This window comes from Silurus meridionalis, chromosome 7, assembly GCF_014805685.1.
Source record: "Silurus meridionalis isolate SWU-2019-XX chromosome 7, ASM1480568v1, whole genome shotgun sequence".
NCBI lineage: Eukaryota > Metazoa > Chordata > Actinopteri > Siluriformes > Siluridae > Silurus > Silurus meridionalis.
Window position 1 is genome coordinate 15568635 of NC_060890.1, and position 17094 is coordinate 15585728.

The window sequence follows — 17094 nt, forward strand, 5'->3', positions numbered from 1 at the left end:
GGTACAGCCTCGTGATGTGATGTGTCGGTCGGGAACGACTCGGTTCTTTGATCCATTTCTACGTGTTGATTGAGAGCCGATTCGCATTTCCCTTGATTGGGCCCATCCTGTTCCCCTGTCGCCCCCTTTCTTCCCTTTTCCCTTCACATGCAAATGAAGAAGAGCTTAATCAAGATGCTGTTACCAGTGTTATTCATCAGGGGGACTTTTAAAGTTGTATTGACCCCATCTCCGAATAAATAAAGCTTTTAATGATGAGGAACACTTTGTTTCATCAAGGGATGATGAAACAAGGTGATACTAATGTGCCACAAAAATATTCAACTAAATTGTAGGTTCTTCACTTATACATGAAAGAGTCATTTAATGGAATGAAAATACTATTAGTGAGTCGTTTGGGTCGCACAAAGAGTCGAATCTGATTTCTAAGACGAAAAAAGGGACTGGTCGCCATGTTTCCTCTTTTTTTTTCACCTTCGTTTTGTTTTCCTCAGGAAACCCACGTCGCCATGATACAGTCTTCTGCTTATTATAAGTGTGAAATACCGGAATAGGAATATTTGACTCATGCTGATTCAGCTGTGTGAGATGATAATGGCGCATATGGTGATGAGTGGCTTTTCACACAGGGATGCGAGTTAAAATGGGCAGGTCCCATTTACAATATGATAACTGCTGCGAGTTTGTTTATATCTAGTGGTTTCTAATCTAATTTCCCTTAATTTTTAATTGTTTAAAGGTATACGGTTATTCCCACAACTATAAGGTACGTTCACAGATTAAAAAAAAAAGAAATACACAAAAAATATATACATATTTATTAGATGTATACATGTGCATCTCAATAAATTAGAATATCATTAAAAAGTTGATTTAGTAATTCAGTATAAAAGGTGAAACTCATTATATAGATTCATCACACACAGACTGATATATTTCAAGTGTTTATTTCTTTAAATTTTGATGATTTTGGCTTACAATTAACACCAATTCACTATCTCAAAAAATCGGAATAGTTCATAAGACCAATCAAAAAAAATATTTTTTGTGAAATGTGGCCTTCTGGAAAGTATGTTGATTGTATATGTACTGTAATACTGTATATGTACTCAATACTTTGTAGGGGCTCCTTCTGCTTTAATTACTGCCTCAATTCGGTGTGGCATGGAGGTGATCAGTCTGTGGCACTGCTGAGGTGGTATGGAAGCCCAGGTTTCTTTGACAGTGGCCTTCAGCTCACTTGCATTTTATGGTCTCTTGTTTCTCATTTTCCTCCTCACAAGAGGAGGTTCAGGTCTGGTGAGTTTGATGGCCAGTCAAGCACACCAACACCATTTAACCAACTTTTGGTGCTTTTGGCAGTGTGTCCAAATCCTGCTGGAAATGATATCAGCATCTCCATAAAGCTGGTCAGTAAACGGAAGCATGAAGTGTACTAAAACTTCCTGGTAGACGGTTGTGCTGACCTTGGACTTGATAAAACACAATGGACCAACACCAGCAGATGACATGACTCCCCAAACCACCAGTGCCTGTGCAAACTTCCCTCAAGCAACTAGGATTCTGTGCCCCTCCTCTCTTCCTACAGACTCTGGGACATTGATTTCCAAATGAAATTTAAATTTTATTTCCTTTTTCTGAAAAGACGACTTTAGCCCACTGAGCAACAGTCCAGTCCTTTTTGTCCTTTGCCCAGGTAAGACACCTCTGAAGTTGTCTCTGGTTCAGGAGTGGCTTGACACAAGGAATGTGTCAGTTGTAGCCCATGGATACATCTGTGCGTGGTGGCTCTTAAAACACTGACTCCAGCTGCAGTCCACTCTGTGAGTCTCAGACAAATTCTTGAATGGGCTTCGTTTCACCTTTTTCTACCACATTTTTTTCTTCCATTCAACTTTCCACTAACGTGCTTGGATACAGCACTCTGTGAACAGCAGCTTCTTTATCAGTGACCTTTTATGTCTTACCCCTTATGTGCAGGGTGTCAATGATCATCTTCTGGACACCTGTAAAGTCAGTAGTTTTCCCACATGATTGTGTAGCCTGAACCAGACTGAGACACAATTTAAAGGTGCAGGAAACCTTTGCAGGTGTTTGGATTGAATTAGCTGATTACAGTGTGACACCACGCGTCTCTAATATTGAATTTTTTTTTTTTTTACAATATTTATTTTCGGAGATACTGAATTTTTGGATTTCATTAGCTGTAAACCATAATCATCAAAATTGAAAGAAATAAACACTTGAAGTATATATCAGTCTGTGTGTCATGAATCTATATAATATACGAGTTTCACTTTTTGTATTGAATTACTAAAATAAATCAACTTTTTAATGATATTCTAATTTATTGAGATGCACCTGTACGTACATACCACATTCCCTCTTGAACAAAAGCGGAACGCTTTATCTCGTGTGAAAGTTTCGCACGAGACCTTCCGGCGGAGCTGTAGTTCCCATAGGAACCTAACTGATGAAGGAACCAGTGCTTTAGATCAGATGGTAGTCTTTCAGTAAATTCAGCAGGATTTTTTTTTATGGTAAAATCTTCCAAATCGTGTGCACTTTATCACACGGTAGCGATGTCCCAGTGTATCTGGCATGCCCGCTGTTCTGTAACATGAGTTTGTTTAGAGAGGGATGTCAAGTAGTTTGTTAGCATTAACAGCTAATCTCACATGTAAACAGTCATTCTGATGATATTTACGAGTCGCGATTTGGTCGCTATTACGTTTATATTTCAATCAAGTTCAGCAGTAATGCGGCTGTGCTTTAGAGCCTGCTGGATTTTCTAACAGGTTCAACCAGGATAGAAAACGCCAGTCATATGCATGGTAATACCAGTCATACCCAGGTAATGGCAGTACGCTAAGATGTCATGGTGCAATAGGATTAACTATAACTTAATTGAACTAAAAACACTAGGTAAAATTAGTAAGTCACATATAGTTTGATTAACACATCTGCTTTTACATGTAGGTGACTTGTGTAAAACATATGCACACAATTTATCACCCCAGAAGGGGAGTGCTACAAGAAGTCAAAGGCTGCAAGTATGGTCATAAAAGTTATGAAAGTATGCAAACATTTTATGTAATTGTGTAAAAATAGTTCAGTAAATCTTATTGAGCAACTCGGACAACCACTGGGTATACGTTCTCTCCATTTTCGTGGAATATTCTGCAGTTCTTTAACATGATTTAGAAGTTTTGGACAACACAATCGGCTTCAAGTAGGAATTAAATACGAATAATGTCCAGGTTTCAGTACATCTTTAGAGAGTCAAAGTACTCTGAAAGCCTGTTAATGTAATCTAATATTCGTTATAGTCATTTGTGTAACGCAGTGGTTCTTTTCTTATTTATATTTTTTGATTATAATAAATAGTTATAATCAACATCTGTGATTACTTAAGGTTAAATATATCCACTTATCACAATTCACTTTATATTTAAAATTATAATTAGCCATATTTAGTTTCAAAAAGATTATTATATCATTGCTTTAGCCTCTGCAGCTGCGTGATCTAAAAATCTAATCAATTTTGTCAAATCAAAAAAGTGTGCATATTATACTCTGTCTAAAACTAGAAATTGTCTGTGAATACTTTGTTGCTAAAAGAAATCACATGTTTATTATTGAATGCCTTTAAACCCAGGATGTATTTTATTCCTTTAATTTTTTGTTGTTCGTTTCACTTCACAGTGCACATGTATTTCAACATTAGGTTCTTCCAGCAGGTCAACCATGTTCTGATGTTCAGCCATGCAGGACAGTGCGGATCTCGAGGCCCAGCTAGCCTCTAAGGAACGGGAATGGAAAGAGCTCCAGGCTTTGCGTATTCAGCAGCTGGAGACTGCGCTGTCTGAAGCTACTAGTGAGCTTTCGAAACAGAGGGAGCGCTTCCTGCAATTACGAGATGATTTCCAGTATAACCTGCGTGTGCTGGAGGAACGGGACCAAGAGCTGGAGCGCTACGATGCCATGGCTGTCCGCATGCAGTCGGAAGACAGTGCCTGGCAAACAGAGCTCAGTGAGCTGAGGATCCAGCTTGCCAAACTACAGGATGCCCTCAGGGAGGAAAAAAAGCAAAAAGAGGATTTGCAGGCTCAGTATCAGAAGAGGGGAGTGGAGCACCAGCTACAGCTGGAGAGAGTATACAGGTAAAGAGCATTTTGTCAGGAATTATAATGCTTGAAATTAATACTGACTCCTGAAAAAGCTGCTCACAATGTTTGATAAAGGGATGCAATTAAATGGCAATGATTTTTACAGTAGTGCTATCACACTAATGCATTTATAGTAATGGAAATTTTACTGCATAAATTATTAGCATTCCTGGTTATAAAAACTGCTAGATGGTCTACATCAGGAAATCAGGGTTATTACACTAATAATCCCCACGTCAGTAACACTTTTGTTTTGCAGTATGAAGGATAACGAAATTCAGACACTTAGACAAGAGAATGAGATCCTGAGACGGGATCTCCAGCGCAGAATCCAGGCATCAGATGGGGAGTTGGCACTGCAGAAACAAGTACCACACACCTTGCCCAATCTTTTCCAAAAGTGTGACCAGTGTGATTTCTTAGGTTTTTTTTTTTTTTTTTTAAACAGATACTTGCGTACAAAAGAAGAACAATATGGAAAGTGTTTTACTAAATTACCTCTGAATTTGCAAAGTATTTAGGCTAGATGGTAATTTATTTTAGGCTTATTTACTTGTCAACATATCAGTCAAAGCTGTTAATTAAAAGAAAATCAATAATAAAGTCTATTAATGTCTTATTCAATCTGTATTTAGACTCCCATAAATCTGCTTGCGATTGCGTGGTATTTCAACTAACATCTGACTGGGAGCTACCGCATTCTGGGTCTCAGCGGAGTGTATCCCAAGGGAATGGTCACGTTGCACAGTAAAATGAGTAGCTGAGGAGGACTAGACATTAGGCAGTTTTGTGGAACAAAATGCCATTCCCTGCGTTATTCATGCCGAGAATAGGTGTTGTGTTATTCATTCCAATGCAATTGCCTTTGACATTTCCCTGTTGAGCACGGGATCAGCTGAGTTGCGCTCAGCAGCTGCTTTTTCAATATGTCAGTAGTGTATGTTGCCAGAGTAGTTCATTTAGATACTGGCTGATTACTGGCATACTAACACTTTAACAAAACTACACCTTGTGTCTGCGTGGTTACCTGATCAATTGTTGGTAGTGTATCATGCATTTAATAGCATTCAGCTTAGTCTTAGGTAGTATTGTTTTATTTGCCTTTTTACAAACTATTTTAAAGTGTAAATTTCCACACACTTTATTCAAGTGTGTTAGATATAAAATCAAAACATCTACCAAAATTCTATAGAATATTATCTAATCTCTACTGTCAAGTGTGAGTTAAAAAACTTTCCCTATTTGTTGGAAGCAGATATGCTTCCAGTGCACAGGCCTGAGTGAAGCAGTAGTAATATGTGCAAGTGCATGACGGGTTTTATAATCGATGACAGGAACTGTTGGCAGACTTCGACAGCGAGATGCGAAAACGGGAACACGAGTTCAATCTGAGACTGGATGAGATGCGTAATGTTGTGCTGGCTAATGAGCTCAAGGTGAAATTTAAATCTAAATGAAACAAGAATCTATGATTTTTTTTAAATATGTTCATGTTACAGTAAGCGATAGTTTACTTAACAGGTGCAGCTTTTAAACAAAGAATTGGACGTTCACACCAAAGCTCGCAGCGAGGCTGACGAGGCACTACAGCTGTCTGAGCAACTCTGTCAACAGGCGCAGAAAGAGATCCTACAAAGGGACTGGGATCTTAAGAACACATCTGCACTCAAAGACTCAAGGTGCTTATACTATGCAGCACATTTGTTTTATTGTGTATATTATTACTTAAATATCATATATAATTTTTTTTAATTTTTTTTTTATTTTTTACTCACTGAGACTATTTGCCATTTTTATTAGAATTAAAGAGCTTGAGGAAAAAGTGACCCAACTGAAGGCTAAGTGTAAAAAAGAAGAAGTCGTCCATAACAGGAAGTAATCCATTACCTTACATTTATAATATCACTAATGCACAATTTCTAATGCTGACATAGACTTGGAAATCCGGTTTCTAAAAAAAAAAAAAAAGACATTAAAATATGCATGGAATATACAGTGTGTATCCAACAAGCCCCCCAGTCCAACAACAACAACAACAAAAAAAAAAACAACTAACACACAGAGGTTGTGAACTTTACAGTGATATATGCACTATAAATAACTTGTGCACTTCAGGCCAGGATTGTTGGCCACTGTGAAGTGACTAATGCTGTGTTGCTGTGGTGTGGCTGCTCACTCCAGGTATGCAGAGTTGGAGTGCAGGGCACAGGAGAGAGAAACTGCTCTGGACGCCATTAAGGAGGCTCATGCAGCTGACCTGAACAAGGAGAAAAAGAAAGCCACACAGCTCCAGATGCAGCTAGACAGCATGGGCATGGAGCAAAAAAGGAGAGAGACAAGACATGAAGATGAGATATCACTCAGAGAAAAACAGATCCAGAAGTAAAAAACACATGCAAATACACTCTCTCTCTCTCTCTCTCTCTCTCTCTCTCTCTCTCTCTCTCTCTCTCTCTCTCTCACACGCCTACACTCATTGATAATTTTACTAATGTGAGGACACTAAAAAAAAAAAACACTGGCAAATAGTGATGAAAAAAAAAAATCCCCGTCTTTGCATCAGCATCAGTGGGATCATGTGATCAACTGTAACAAGATATATTTAGAATTTTGTTTTGTTGTCTTAGGGAAATTTCAAACTGGTAGTTTAACAGCATCATGCTTATTGTGTGGAACATTTTGCACACCACCATGTCTGTGAGCATAGTAAGCATTTGTGTATCTTATATATTTGGTTCCTAATTAATGCTTGTAATTAAACCTAGAAGAAGTTAAAACTTATTTGATTAGGCGTATAATGCAATGAGAGCATTTTGACGTGAGTGGAATTATTAATCTGTCATTTTATTATCAAACTTTTTTGAATGAAAGGCTCCGTGCCCAGCTGGAGAGAAAACAGGCTGACTGGGATGCTTATATCACCCAGGTCTCTAAAGAAACAGTTGCCAAGGACACTGAACTGCTGTCTGCAGGAGACCGAGAAGCCAAAATCAAAGCAGATCTGCGGAAATGTAAAGAGGATTTGGATAGGTTGGTCCTTGCACACAATCACAGTGAACAGTAAAACAGTTTATAGAAACTTGACATTGGTTGCTGAATTACTGCATACAAAAAAATTGGTTAGAGCAAACCAACAGTTCACAAACAAGTTCACAGATACCACATGACTTTTAACAGTGCAAAGAATCATAGAGCAGTTCAGTGCAGAGCATACACACATCATCATAGTGCAAGCCAGTAAAGTGCAGGCAGCGGCACAGTAAAATGCAGACAGAACACAACACAATGGCAGAAACACAATACTATGCAAACAAAACACAACACAATTACCAAGCATAGAAAACAGTACAAATTATCCTGTGACAGAAGATGACATAGTGCAGTTGGTTCAAGAAATATATTGCACACCGGTACGATGTTGCGCAAAATTAGGGGGACTGAAGTAGTAAAAAGTCCAGTACAGATTGAGGTTATCGGTGGGTGGTTTAGAATCTTTGTGGCTGCCAGGGAAAAGCAGGATAGAAGTCTGGTGGTACTTGGTTTGATTAGTCAGTATTGCCTGCCAGAGTCTTGCGCGGAACAATTACAGGCCCTGGAGGGAGTGCAGGCTGGTCCCGATGATGCACTCTTCCCAACAAACTAGTCTTTGAAGTCGGCACTTGTCAAATGGACAGAGTGGCAGAGACGCACCAGAAGTGACCGATGAACATCGTATGGATTCAGTGGGGCTTTGTATAATTGGCACAGCAGTTTATTCGGCAGGTTGTGCCTCCTTAGTTTGAGAAAATACATTCTCTGCTGGGCTTTCTTGGTAATCTTAGTGGTATTTTTCCATTTTAGTTCAAGTGGTAGTGCCAAGGAACTTGTAGGAATCAGTGCTGGACATGGTACAACCTTGGATAGGTGGTGGCAGAGAAGTAGATACTTTTATAAAGTCAAAGGCCCTAATGGTGTTAAATTATAGGTTGTTGTGTCTATACCACATAAAAAGCCTCATCACCGTCATAGATGAGTCCGATGACTGAAGTGTCATCAGTAAATTTCAGGATCTACTCAAATGAGTCTGTGGAAATGTGTCATTTGCATATATGGAAAAGAGAAGTGGTGAGCGCACACATCTCTGGAGGGCACCGGTGCTGAGTGTGCAAGTGCTGGATGTGAATATCCCAAGCTTCACCTGCTGTTCTCTGTTGGTGAGGAAGCAGGTGATCGAGTTGCACAGAGAGTTTGCTTAGTTTGCAGTGTGGGCTGTCTGGAATAATCAAATTAAAGCCTTAGCTGAAGTCCACAAAGAGGATTCATTTTTAGTTTTTATATAAATACATTTTAGATAAATGTTTCTTTGACAAATGAGAAAATGAATAAAATGTCAGGTCAATAATGATAGGCTGTGTAGATCTCATGGGATTGTAATTAGAAAATGTTTTAAATCTTAAAATGTTTAATCATTGCATATAATATAAAATTATAAGTTTGATAAAGTACAGGTCATTATGTAGAGCCAATCACCCAGCTGATTTATTTAACCTTTACAAATATAGTCTCTGATGCAAATAAGACCTGAACACAAGACTGAAACAACTAGAATTCTTTACAAATATTTTTTTCTTTTTTTCAGTTTCTATACATTCCTCAACATCTGAACTTTGTTCAGATTCCTTGTGGTAATGTTTTAGTTGTGCAGTATTTGAAGTATTTAAAATAATACATTCCTTTTAAACATTCAGTGAATGAGGTAGTAGCAATTGCTTTTTGGAAAGGTTTGAATGAGTGTTGGGTACCAAGGGGTTGTAAGGAGTTGACTTTAAGGTCAAGGATGTCATCGGATGACCTTCTAGGAGCAACAGCTGTCATGTATGTTTGCTAATGGAAAGATGTCTTGGAATAGTCCTGGAAAATACTTAGCTGAAATCAGTGGGAAACCTTAACTTGTGACTTAATTCTAGTATATTTGCTGTGATTAGTGAAGTGTTTCAATAATCCTTGTGTAATGAACTCAGGTATAAGCAGCAGTTGGCCAGAGCAGTTGAGAGGGAACAGGCTTTGGAGCAGAAGTGTGTGCAGTTGGAGTTGGACTGGGAGCGTCGCTGTGAGGAAGTACGTGCTGAACACTACCTCAGAAGTGAGGAGCTCATCCATGGACTGACCCAATCAAGAGAAAGGGTGAGCTAATTCACATTTAAATACAGGCAAGCTAAAATATTATGCTAGAAATCATCCAAGGCATCAGTGACCATTTATGTACAGATACATTTCAACAGAGGGCTAAAAACACAAAAAGGATAGTGCACAGTTTACTTTGATAGTACAAGGTAAACCGGGACTGATTTTACAATGTTATTAATCATTTTAACAATACATCCTCAGACAAATGCTGAATTGAAGGAGAAGGAGCGAGAACTGCAGGAAACTATTGCCTTGCTAAGGACCATAGAGAGGGACCGGGCCCTACATGGACTTACCTCAAACACAATTTCTCAGGTTAGACCACAAAATTGGCAATCCTGCCAAATTGATACCTAAATCTGTATTATTCCATAGTACTTTCATAGTACTACAACTGTTTGATTTCATTTCATTCAGTAAAGCCTCACTTCTCTCACAGAGAAGTAAATCTTTCATCACTAGTCTACATAACACAGAGCACAGGAAGGGGTAAGATAACCACTATACAGGGTGATGCCAGCACATTCAGCAGAGGTCAGAGTTATGTATCTACTCTCACCCTCACTTTGTAGGACATTCATCATGCAACATTTAAAGGCCTTTAAATAGCATGTCAGCAAGGGATGCTGTGACACTATCAGTATGCTCCCTTCAAAGTTCAAGGTGCCTCTTGTGTGAGTTTTTTAGGAAAGGCTATACTCGACACGTGTCCATTAATACTGAACAGCTGAATCTGACAGGCTTCACCTGTGAATCAAAAACATTTGTCACATATAAATCCAAATGCACAAATGCATATTTCCCTAGTGTGACCCGGTCATGACCTGGGTGTACTGCAGTGTACTTTGTAATGCATATAACATAATAGTTATTTGCCAGCTGACAGTCCATTAAAAGGCAGAGCAGTATCTTGAAGTTACAAAAGCTTAATGCTTTATTTCTGAGTGGATATTTTTTTGATTACCTAGTTATGCATTTATTAGTGGTAGTGCCTAGATTATTATTTACATACAATCTCTGACTAAAATAAACTACTGCCAGTAGTATGGTACTGAATAGAAGAAGGATGAAAATGTCAGAGATTTGAAGTTTTAGACTGAAAAACTGTGCAAGTCGAATGGTCCTAAAGAGATTTAGGTGTCTCCATCTAGTGGTAGCTAAGCATCTAGCATGGTGAGACAGGATTTCTATTTGACTTGCATATATACTGGTGAAAGTTTTGCTTTACTCACTTTGTTGTGTGTAAGCTTTTTCTTTATTGGCTTTTTCTTTTTTAGTTTTCTTTCAGTGTAATCATAACGTTTTTCACCTATAATGTATGTTGTTGTATTGTAGGAAAGTTCTTATTCTTGGAGGGTGAATGTATGTGTTTCGCCTGCAGCACATGCATTTATCTGTAGAGCAGCTGAAACATCATCTCAGCTTACAGACAACCTTCCATACAATGAGGCCCCTATCATGGAAACTAGAATTGTCTTTGGTCTTCTCTAATAAAACGTAGGTTACTATAGTACAAACATTGTTAGGGTTTAAAAATGTACCACTCGCATTTTAATACAGAATATTCAATACAAAGAACCAAAGACAATTAAGCATGACCCTTGTTCATTTTACAGCTGGTTAGCCTCAACCATTCTCTTTACAGAAGAAAAGCCCCATCTATTTTCTTTAGAGCAGGTTTGCCACACCTGTTATCTTTACAGCAGTTTAACAAAACCCATTTATTTTACAGAAGTATAGTTCACACATGCTGTATACTTCAGGTCTGCCACACCCATTCACATTATAGCAGGTTAGACAAACCCATTCGCACTGAGGTCTGTAGCAATGATTACAGTAAAAGACACAATTCCTGGCTTTCAGATAGCAAATATGTTTTATATCAGCTTTCAAATGATCTAAACATTAAAAATTTCTGTTGTGAATAATTTTTATTTAGCATGAACACTGCTTTTTAGTTTTGACTAAACTGCTGTTACTACTGTATACAGCTAGTCATAAAGCCGATTCTGGTCATTTTCATTTCATTCATTTTCATTTTACTGAATGTGCTATAGGTGGGTCATGGTGTATCTTGTTTCAGCTGTGAGACATGATGATGGCATTAACAATCAGTAGTCATAATAATGTTTCTTTTATGCTTAGGTGGCTGGAGTGGACAGCAACAGTTTTCTTTCAGAGGAGATACAGAGGCTCCAGCAGCAGAACAGCAACCTGCGGGAGGTGGTAACTGAGATGAGGAAACAAATGGAGACTATCAGCACTGAAGTGCCCCTAACTCAAAACCCAATGACAACTCAGCCCACTAAGACAATACCCTCCTCCACTGCAGGTACTGACTATAAAACTGTCATTTTCAAATGTCATCATGGGGCACACCCCATCCTCTGAACATTTTTGTGATTATATTGTTCTCAGGGCTGCAAAACCACAGGTCCATGTCAAACAGTGTCAACCTAAATTATCACATTATATTTAGTGCAGTAGTTTAGCCTAGCTAGCATTTCATGCCACTGTGAAATGCATTGAAATAATCTGCTTTTCACATGCATTAGAGGCACATGCAGTGCAGATGACCAGAAGCTGAAAATGAGATGATTGTTTCTCTCAATTCTCTAAATTATAGGCCAAACTCAACTTTTTTCATCATGCTCAATCAAATAGAAATAAAAATTTCTATGTAATTGACAAAATTTATGAGCCACAGGAGAACACCGTCACTCAAATATGGCTGGTCCAGGTCTTAACATACTCAAATAAATGACCAAATAAATAGTCTAATTAAGGTGAGGTACAGCAGACAAAGACAATATAAGAGCATGTGTTTTTTATTTAGGTTTTTGAAATTTTGATTAATGCTTGCAATAACATGAGCCTCTTTCTGTTGTTTGCAACTGTTATAATACTACATTAGGAACTGCAGAATACAACCAGGCACTAGAAAAGGAACTTCAAAACCTGAAGGCTAAATGTAGACATCTTGAAGATAAATTAGAGGAAGCCTCTAAGACTAATCACATTCCCACTTCTACAAGTATGTTTCCTGTTTCCCCTGAGAATGCCTACCTCCAAAACCACATCAGATCCCTCAATGAAACTATAGGTGAGTCTAACTGTTGAAACATGCATTACTGTTACAAATGTATGTATTTGATTGAAATACTGAGAATGTTAAGTTAAATAAACCAACTTCTATTAAATACATTAATTGTTGCAACAACCAAGAGCAATCCTGAGCCAAATGGTTTAGCATAAACATGATATTCTGGGCTTTTTCTTTACCTTTTTTTTTTTTTTTTTGCCAGGTGGACTGCGTGCTGAAAAAGTAGCTATCTCGGCCGCTTTAAAGAAGCAGAAAGTGAGGCTGGCCCACTTGGAATCAATGGTGACTCAACTCACACAGCAGGTACTAAAGAGCCTATAAAATTCTCTCAGGTTGGATTATGACTCTTTTCTTCATCATTATTAACTCATTAATGCTTCCAACCCTATAACCGTTTGGAAGTTGAAGAATTTAGTCTAAATTACAATGCCCTTATTAAGTGGAAAGACTCGTATTTTGTATGACTATGTCTGCGTTACGTTGTATTTTAGTGTCACTCAAGACAAATGGAGAATGAAGCATTACAAATTGAACTGGCCAATCTAAAAAGAGAAACAGCTGCTGAAGAGGCAAGCCTGAAGCAAAGGTTGACTGCTGCAGAGGTGCAGCTTGAGGAGGTGAAGAAAGAGGCAGAAGAGTACCAAAAAGGCAGTGTTCTTCATAACCTGGAAACAGTTGCCCTTGGCAACCAGGTGGGCATGACATACAGAATTGTGCATGTTGAATATTTACAGATATGGATGGGAGAAATCATTTAAATGCTGTGTCTTTGTGCAGGTCTCTGCACTTAAACTGGACATTGCAAGCAGGAAAGAGCCCATCATACTTGAACAGGTAAAAACAGTTACAATCAAAGATATTATGAAATGTTAGTTTTGCATTGACTGGAGAATATATAACAAATTAACATCAGTTTACTGAAGTATATTTCAATTTGAATACACATTTATAAGAAGACAGTGCTGCATGTTTTAATTTTCATCTTTTTCTAGAGCGAGATAGTGAAGCAGCTTCAGGAGGAGAATCTCAGTCTGAGGCAGCAGCTACTGTTACAGGGTAATGGCAGAGGAAATGATTTTGGCAATCTCCATCTGCTCCAAACCAAACTCAAACAGGCAGCTCGTTTGATATCTCGCCTGAGCCAGGACAAACAACAGCTCATTGAGTTGGGCAACAGACTCAGGGCTCAGCTGATAGAGTCGGGGTTGGATGGTGAGTTTTGTTTGAAATGCTTACACCACACCAAGTTTCTAATAAGAGGTAACAAGCTATGTGTATGTTTTTATTAGGTAAAGTCATATGGGAAATTTCTGAAGAAAAAAGCCATTATATACAGTAATTATTACATTGAGCTGCATATTTGATCGGAATTTTTACATTGCTTGATATAATACAGTTAGGATAAATATTGTGGAAGTATTAGTTTGTTGGATTCTTCTTGACTGTGTGGGTTATCTAATTCTGTCCCAATTGTTTCATTGGCTTCCAACCCATTATTTTTTAAAGAAAAATTAAACAAATATTCATATTAACTTCCCTGAAGTACCTAACACTGTCTTACATCCAGGAATCTTCAGTCTTTAATCCCCATGCATCAGTTCAAACATGTTTCAGTTACTGTATATTCAATACATAATATAAGATTGTGATTTAGTATATTTAAATTCATTTTAGATTTTTTTTCCCCATCAGATTTGCAACATCCTGAAACAAGATCCAAACCAAGCCATTCTGAGAAAGAACTCTCTAAAGATGAGTCCGATGCCCATCCACATGATCGTTTATCCGCCCTGGAACAACTTCAGTACAAGCTTACTACTCAGGTGCTCCAGACAGCAGGACACAAAATTTAAGCTGCATAAACATTGAGTAAAAATGTATTCTATTTATAAGCTTACTGTGAAAAAGAGCGTACTTTCTTATGGCATGACTGATTTAGTCATATTTCTTATGCAATGCTGTTATCAATAAGGTTACTAGAGAGTGCCAGGAAAGAGGTGATTGAACTCTTCTATCAGATGCGTTCTTGTGAACATTTCAATCCGATGCAATAAAGTAAATAAACTCTTGGTTATATTTCATTTTCCTACCATCCAGGAATTGCAATATGCACAAAGATATCAGAATAAAAAAAATCCAATTATAGTTCACCCCCCGTCTGTGAGTGGAAGTGGTGCCAGTGACAGCAACCCATGGGAACTGCCAAAAAAAGTTAGAGTCCCGGTAACTACAAATCTTAAAGGACCTTTTGAGAGGTTATGCTTTTCAAATCAGTCGTTACTAGCTAAGCATAATTCCTCTCTTTTTTTATCCCCTAGCATTCAGTCAGTAAAGAGAACACTCCCCCTGTTCAGTCGCAGTCTAAGGGCCCAGTGCTTCAGGCCAGCTCTCCCCCTACCCTGCTGTCCTCTGTGGGTACTGATGAGTCTCTGCAGGATGTGTGGAAGTTGTTGGAGCATGGTTTAAGTTCGACAGTGCTCACTTCTAGTAACACTGAGGACCAAGGTGAATTTCTCTAATCTCTTTGCTAATAGCTACATGTAATCTTTTGTATATTGAGTAAGTATTAAAAATGGCAAGGCCAATTCTCCTGTTTTTGCTATACACTATAGACATTTGGTTTGAGATCTGATCCAGTTTAAGAGCTTGCGATTATTTTAGCTTTATTACCCCCTGCTGTTTACCTCACTCTTTTGGGAAGGCTTTCCTCTAGATTTTGGACTTAACGAGTAATTGATTACTTGTTAGATGTAAACGTGAAGCAGAGTAATGTACAAAGATGAGAACAGATTGGCAATATTCAGTGTATCTAGGCAAATGTCCAAGCTTTTTGTGAAACAAAGCACACTGTCCAAAGCCTCAAGGACAATTGACAGAGCACAATCTATGACCTTGTGTTCAAGAGACCAGATCTCTTATTTTTTTTCAGAACATCATATCAGTTTATGAATTACTATCGATAACCAAAATGAACCTTCATCTAGCAGAGATATATATCCAACCTAAGACCAAGGTATTTAGCATATTTTTATCCTTTAGTGTTGCATACTGAGTATTATTAATCTTATTGCTCTACATTTACAACACACTGTTATCATCAGCTTCACAATTGTACAGAGTGATCACAGGTTTTATGCTGGCTTGGCAAAGAGTTGTGTAGTCTGGATGCAAGTGTGCTGACTGCAATGTTTGTCTCTCTGCCTGTTTATCCAGGATTCACTGCAACAAGTCCATGCACTAGGGACTTTTAGGTAGCATGCTTTCCTAATTGGTTTACTTGTGAATACAATTCAAACTGCCCATAAAAAATAATGAAAATCGCACTGATTAATGCTTTTGAATATACTGAGGATTGTGAAAAACCTATCGCACATAAGAGACCTTCTAAAACTGGCTAAATTGGGATGGAGATTGTAAGACAGTTAAACTGTCAAAAAAAAAAAACCCAAAAAAACAACTGAATCCTACTGACATCGCAGTTCTCAGTACCCTTCTGAATCTTAAGTCAACATCAAGATCATATTTCAAAAATAGATATTTTGGACAAACATAGCATACGGCAATAAAAAAGACATTTCACATTCCAGTACAATTACATGCAGTGCTGTACAGTACACCATTTTTGTGACCTTATGTGTGCGGACTTCTTATGAATAATTTACAGATGCGGTTCCTGTATCACCCAGAGCCAATGAGCACAGCAGTACCACACATCCTAAATTACCAGTTAGAGTTCAGGGCTTGAAAGCAGCGATCCAGGAAGGAAAGACACAAGCCAGAACAATATCTGAACCTGGTAAAAAGGCAAGGCCTGCTGGTAAAGCGGTCAAGATTCGAAATTACAACATCAAAGACTGAAACTATACAGGTACAAAATGTTATGTCTTTAGTGCCATTTGGCAGACACCCTTATCCAGTGCGACTTACAATATACTTTTATGCCCCCATTAATAAGGTATAAAATTTTTAATTGTAATAGCACTAATGTAAAATTACTATACAACAAAACTGATTGATATTTTGCCTTAACATGGACTATGCTAAGTTTGATAGGAAGCAAGTATTTCCTTGTTTTAAATAATGTATTTTGATACTAAGCTCTGTCAAATATATTAAATCAGTTGCCTTATCTCTAAATGAGGTTTTAGCATATGCACAATTTGTAAATGTATATAACAAATAACGCTTTGTTTTTGTGTTACTGAAATGCATTGGTAATAAAAGAATTTATACTCAGTAAGTGGGTTTTGTGGTTGTATTTTATTTATTATTATTTATTTTATTTATTTGTATTTTACTCAGTATTTATGAGGTTTGTTAGCACCTGTGAAAAATCTGAAAAGGGCCACTACTGACCACATACATGGGTGGTGGATGAAAATACTGTTCACATGGTGACCAGCGACCCTATCCCTTTCTTCTTTTCATATCCACTTGATTTATCCTGCTGCCCTACGTCTGGATGGAGTTCTCTTTGATTGGAGACCACTCTGCAGCTGAGAATGGTTTCACATGATCAGCCTAAAGAGCCATAAAGTTACAGAGCAACTCAAGAACTATGAGGATGTATCTGGACTGTAATTAATACAAACACTGATACAATGGCTTTGTACCAACGTTTGTATGAACAGTTTTGCATTAAAGCACTCATCACTG

At 37.9% G+C, this 17094-nt stretch overlaps 1 protein-coding gene across 6 annotated transcripts; it reads left to right on the forward strand.

Annotated features, from left to right (window-relative positions):
- Positions 1–370: 370 nt before the first annotated feature.
- On the forward strand, positions 371–16678 carry ccdc57 (coiled-coil domain containing 57). 6 transcript variants are annotated; one of them, XM_046854197.1, is made up of 20 exons: positions 371–766; positions 3706–4163; positions 4429–4537; positions 5504–5605; positions 5691–5848; positions 5970–6044; positions 6351–6551; positions 7041–7199; positions 9170–9332; positions 9537–9650; positions 11481–11667; positions 12250–12438; positions 12641–12741; positions 12930–13130; positions 13216–13272; positions 13431–13650; positions 14131–14261; positions 14536–14661; positions 14757–14943; positions 16103–16678. In XM_046854197.1, the coding sequence occupies exons 2-20, from the start codon at positions 3766–3768 to the stop codon at positions 16294–16296; spliced, it is 3072 nt and encodes a 1023-aa protein (XP_046710153.1). In that variant the 5' UTR covers positions 371–766; positions 3706–3765; the 3' UTR covers positions 16297–16678. The 6 variants fall into 6 exon arrangements, with proteins under 6 accessions (XP_046710153.1, XP_046710155.1, XP_046710151.1 ...); XM_046854199.1 differs by having other exon boundaries at positions 3741–4163; XM_046854195.1 differs by lacking the exon at positions 371–766 and adding an exon at positions 2428–2854.
- Positions 16679–17094: the final 416 nt, after the last annotated feature.

What these genes read in the sequence shown, in the direction of transcription:
- ccdc57 (XM_046854197.1), top strand. Translation starts at nt 3,766, where the DNA reads ATGCAGGACAGTGCGGATCTCGAGGCCCAGCTAGCCTCTAAGGAACGG. An exon ending in AATACCCTCCTCCACTGCAG is followed by an intron (nt 11,668 to 12,249) that starts GTACTGACTATA and finishes ATACTACATTAG; the next exon opens with GAACTGCAGAATACAACCAG. An exon ending in TAGTAACACTGAGGACCAAG is followed by an intron (nt 14,944 to 16,102) that starts GTGAATTTCTCT and finishes AATAATTTACAG; the next exon opens with ATGCGGTTCCTGTATCACCC.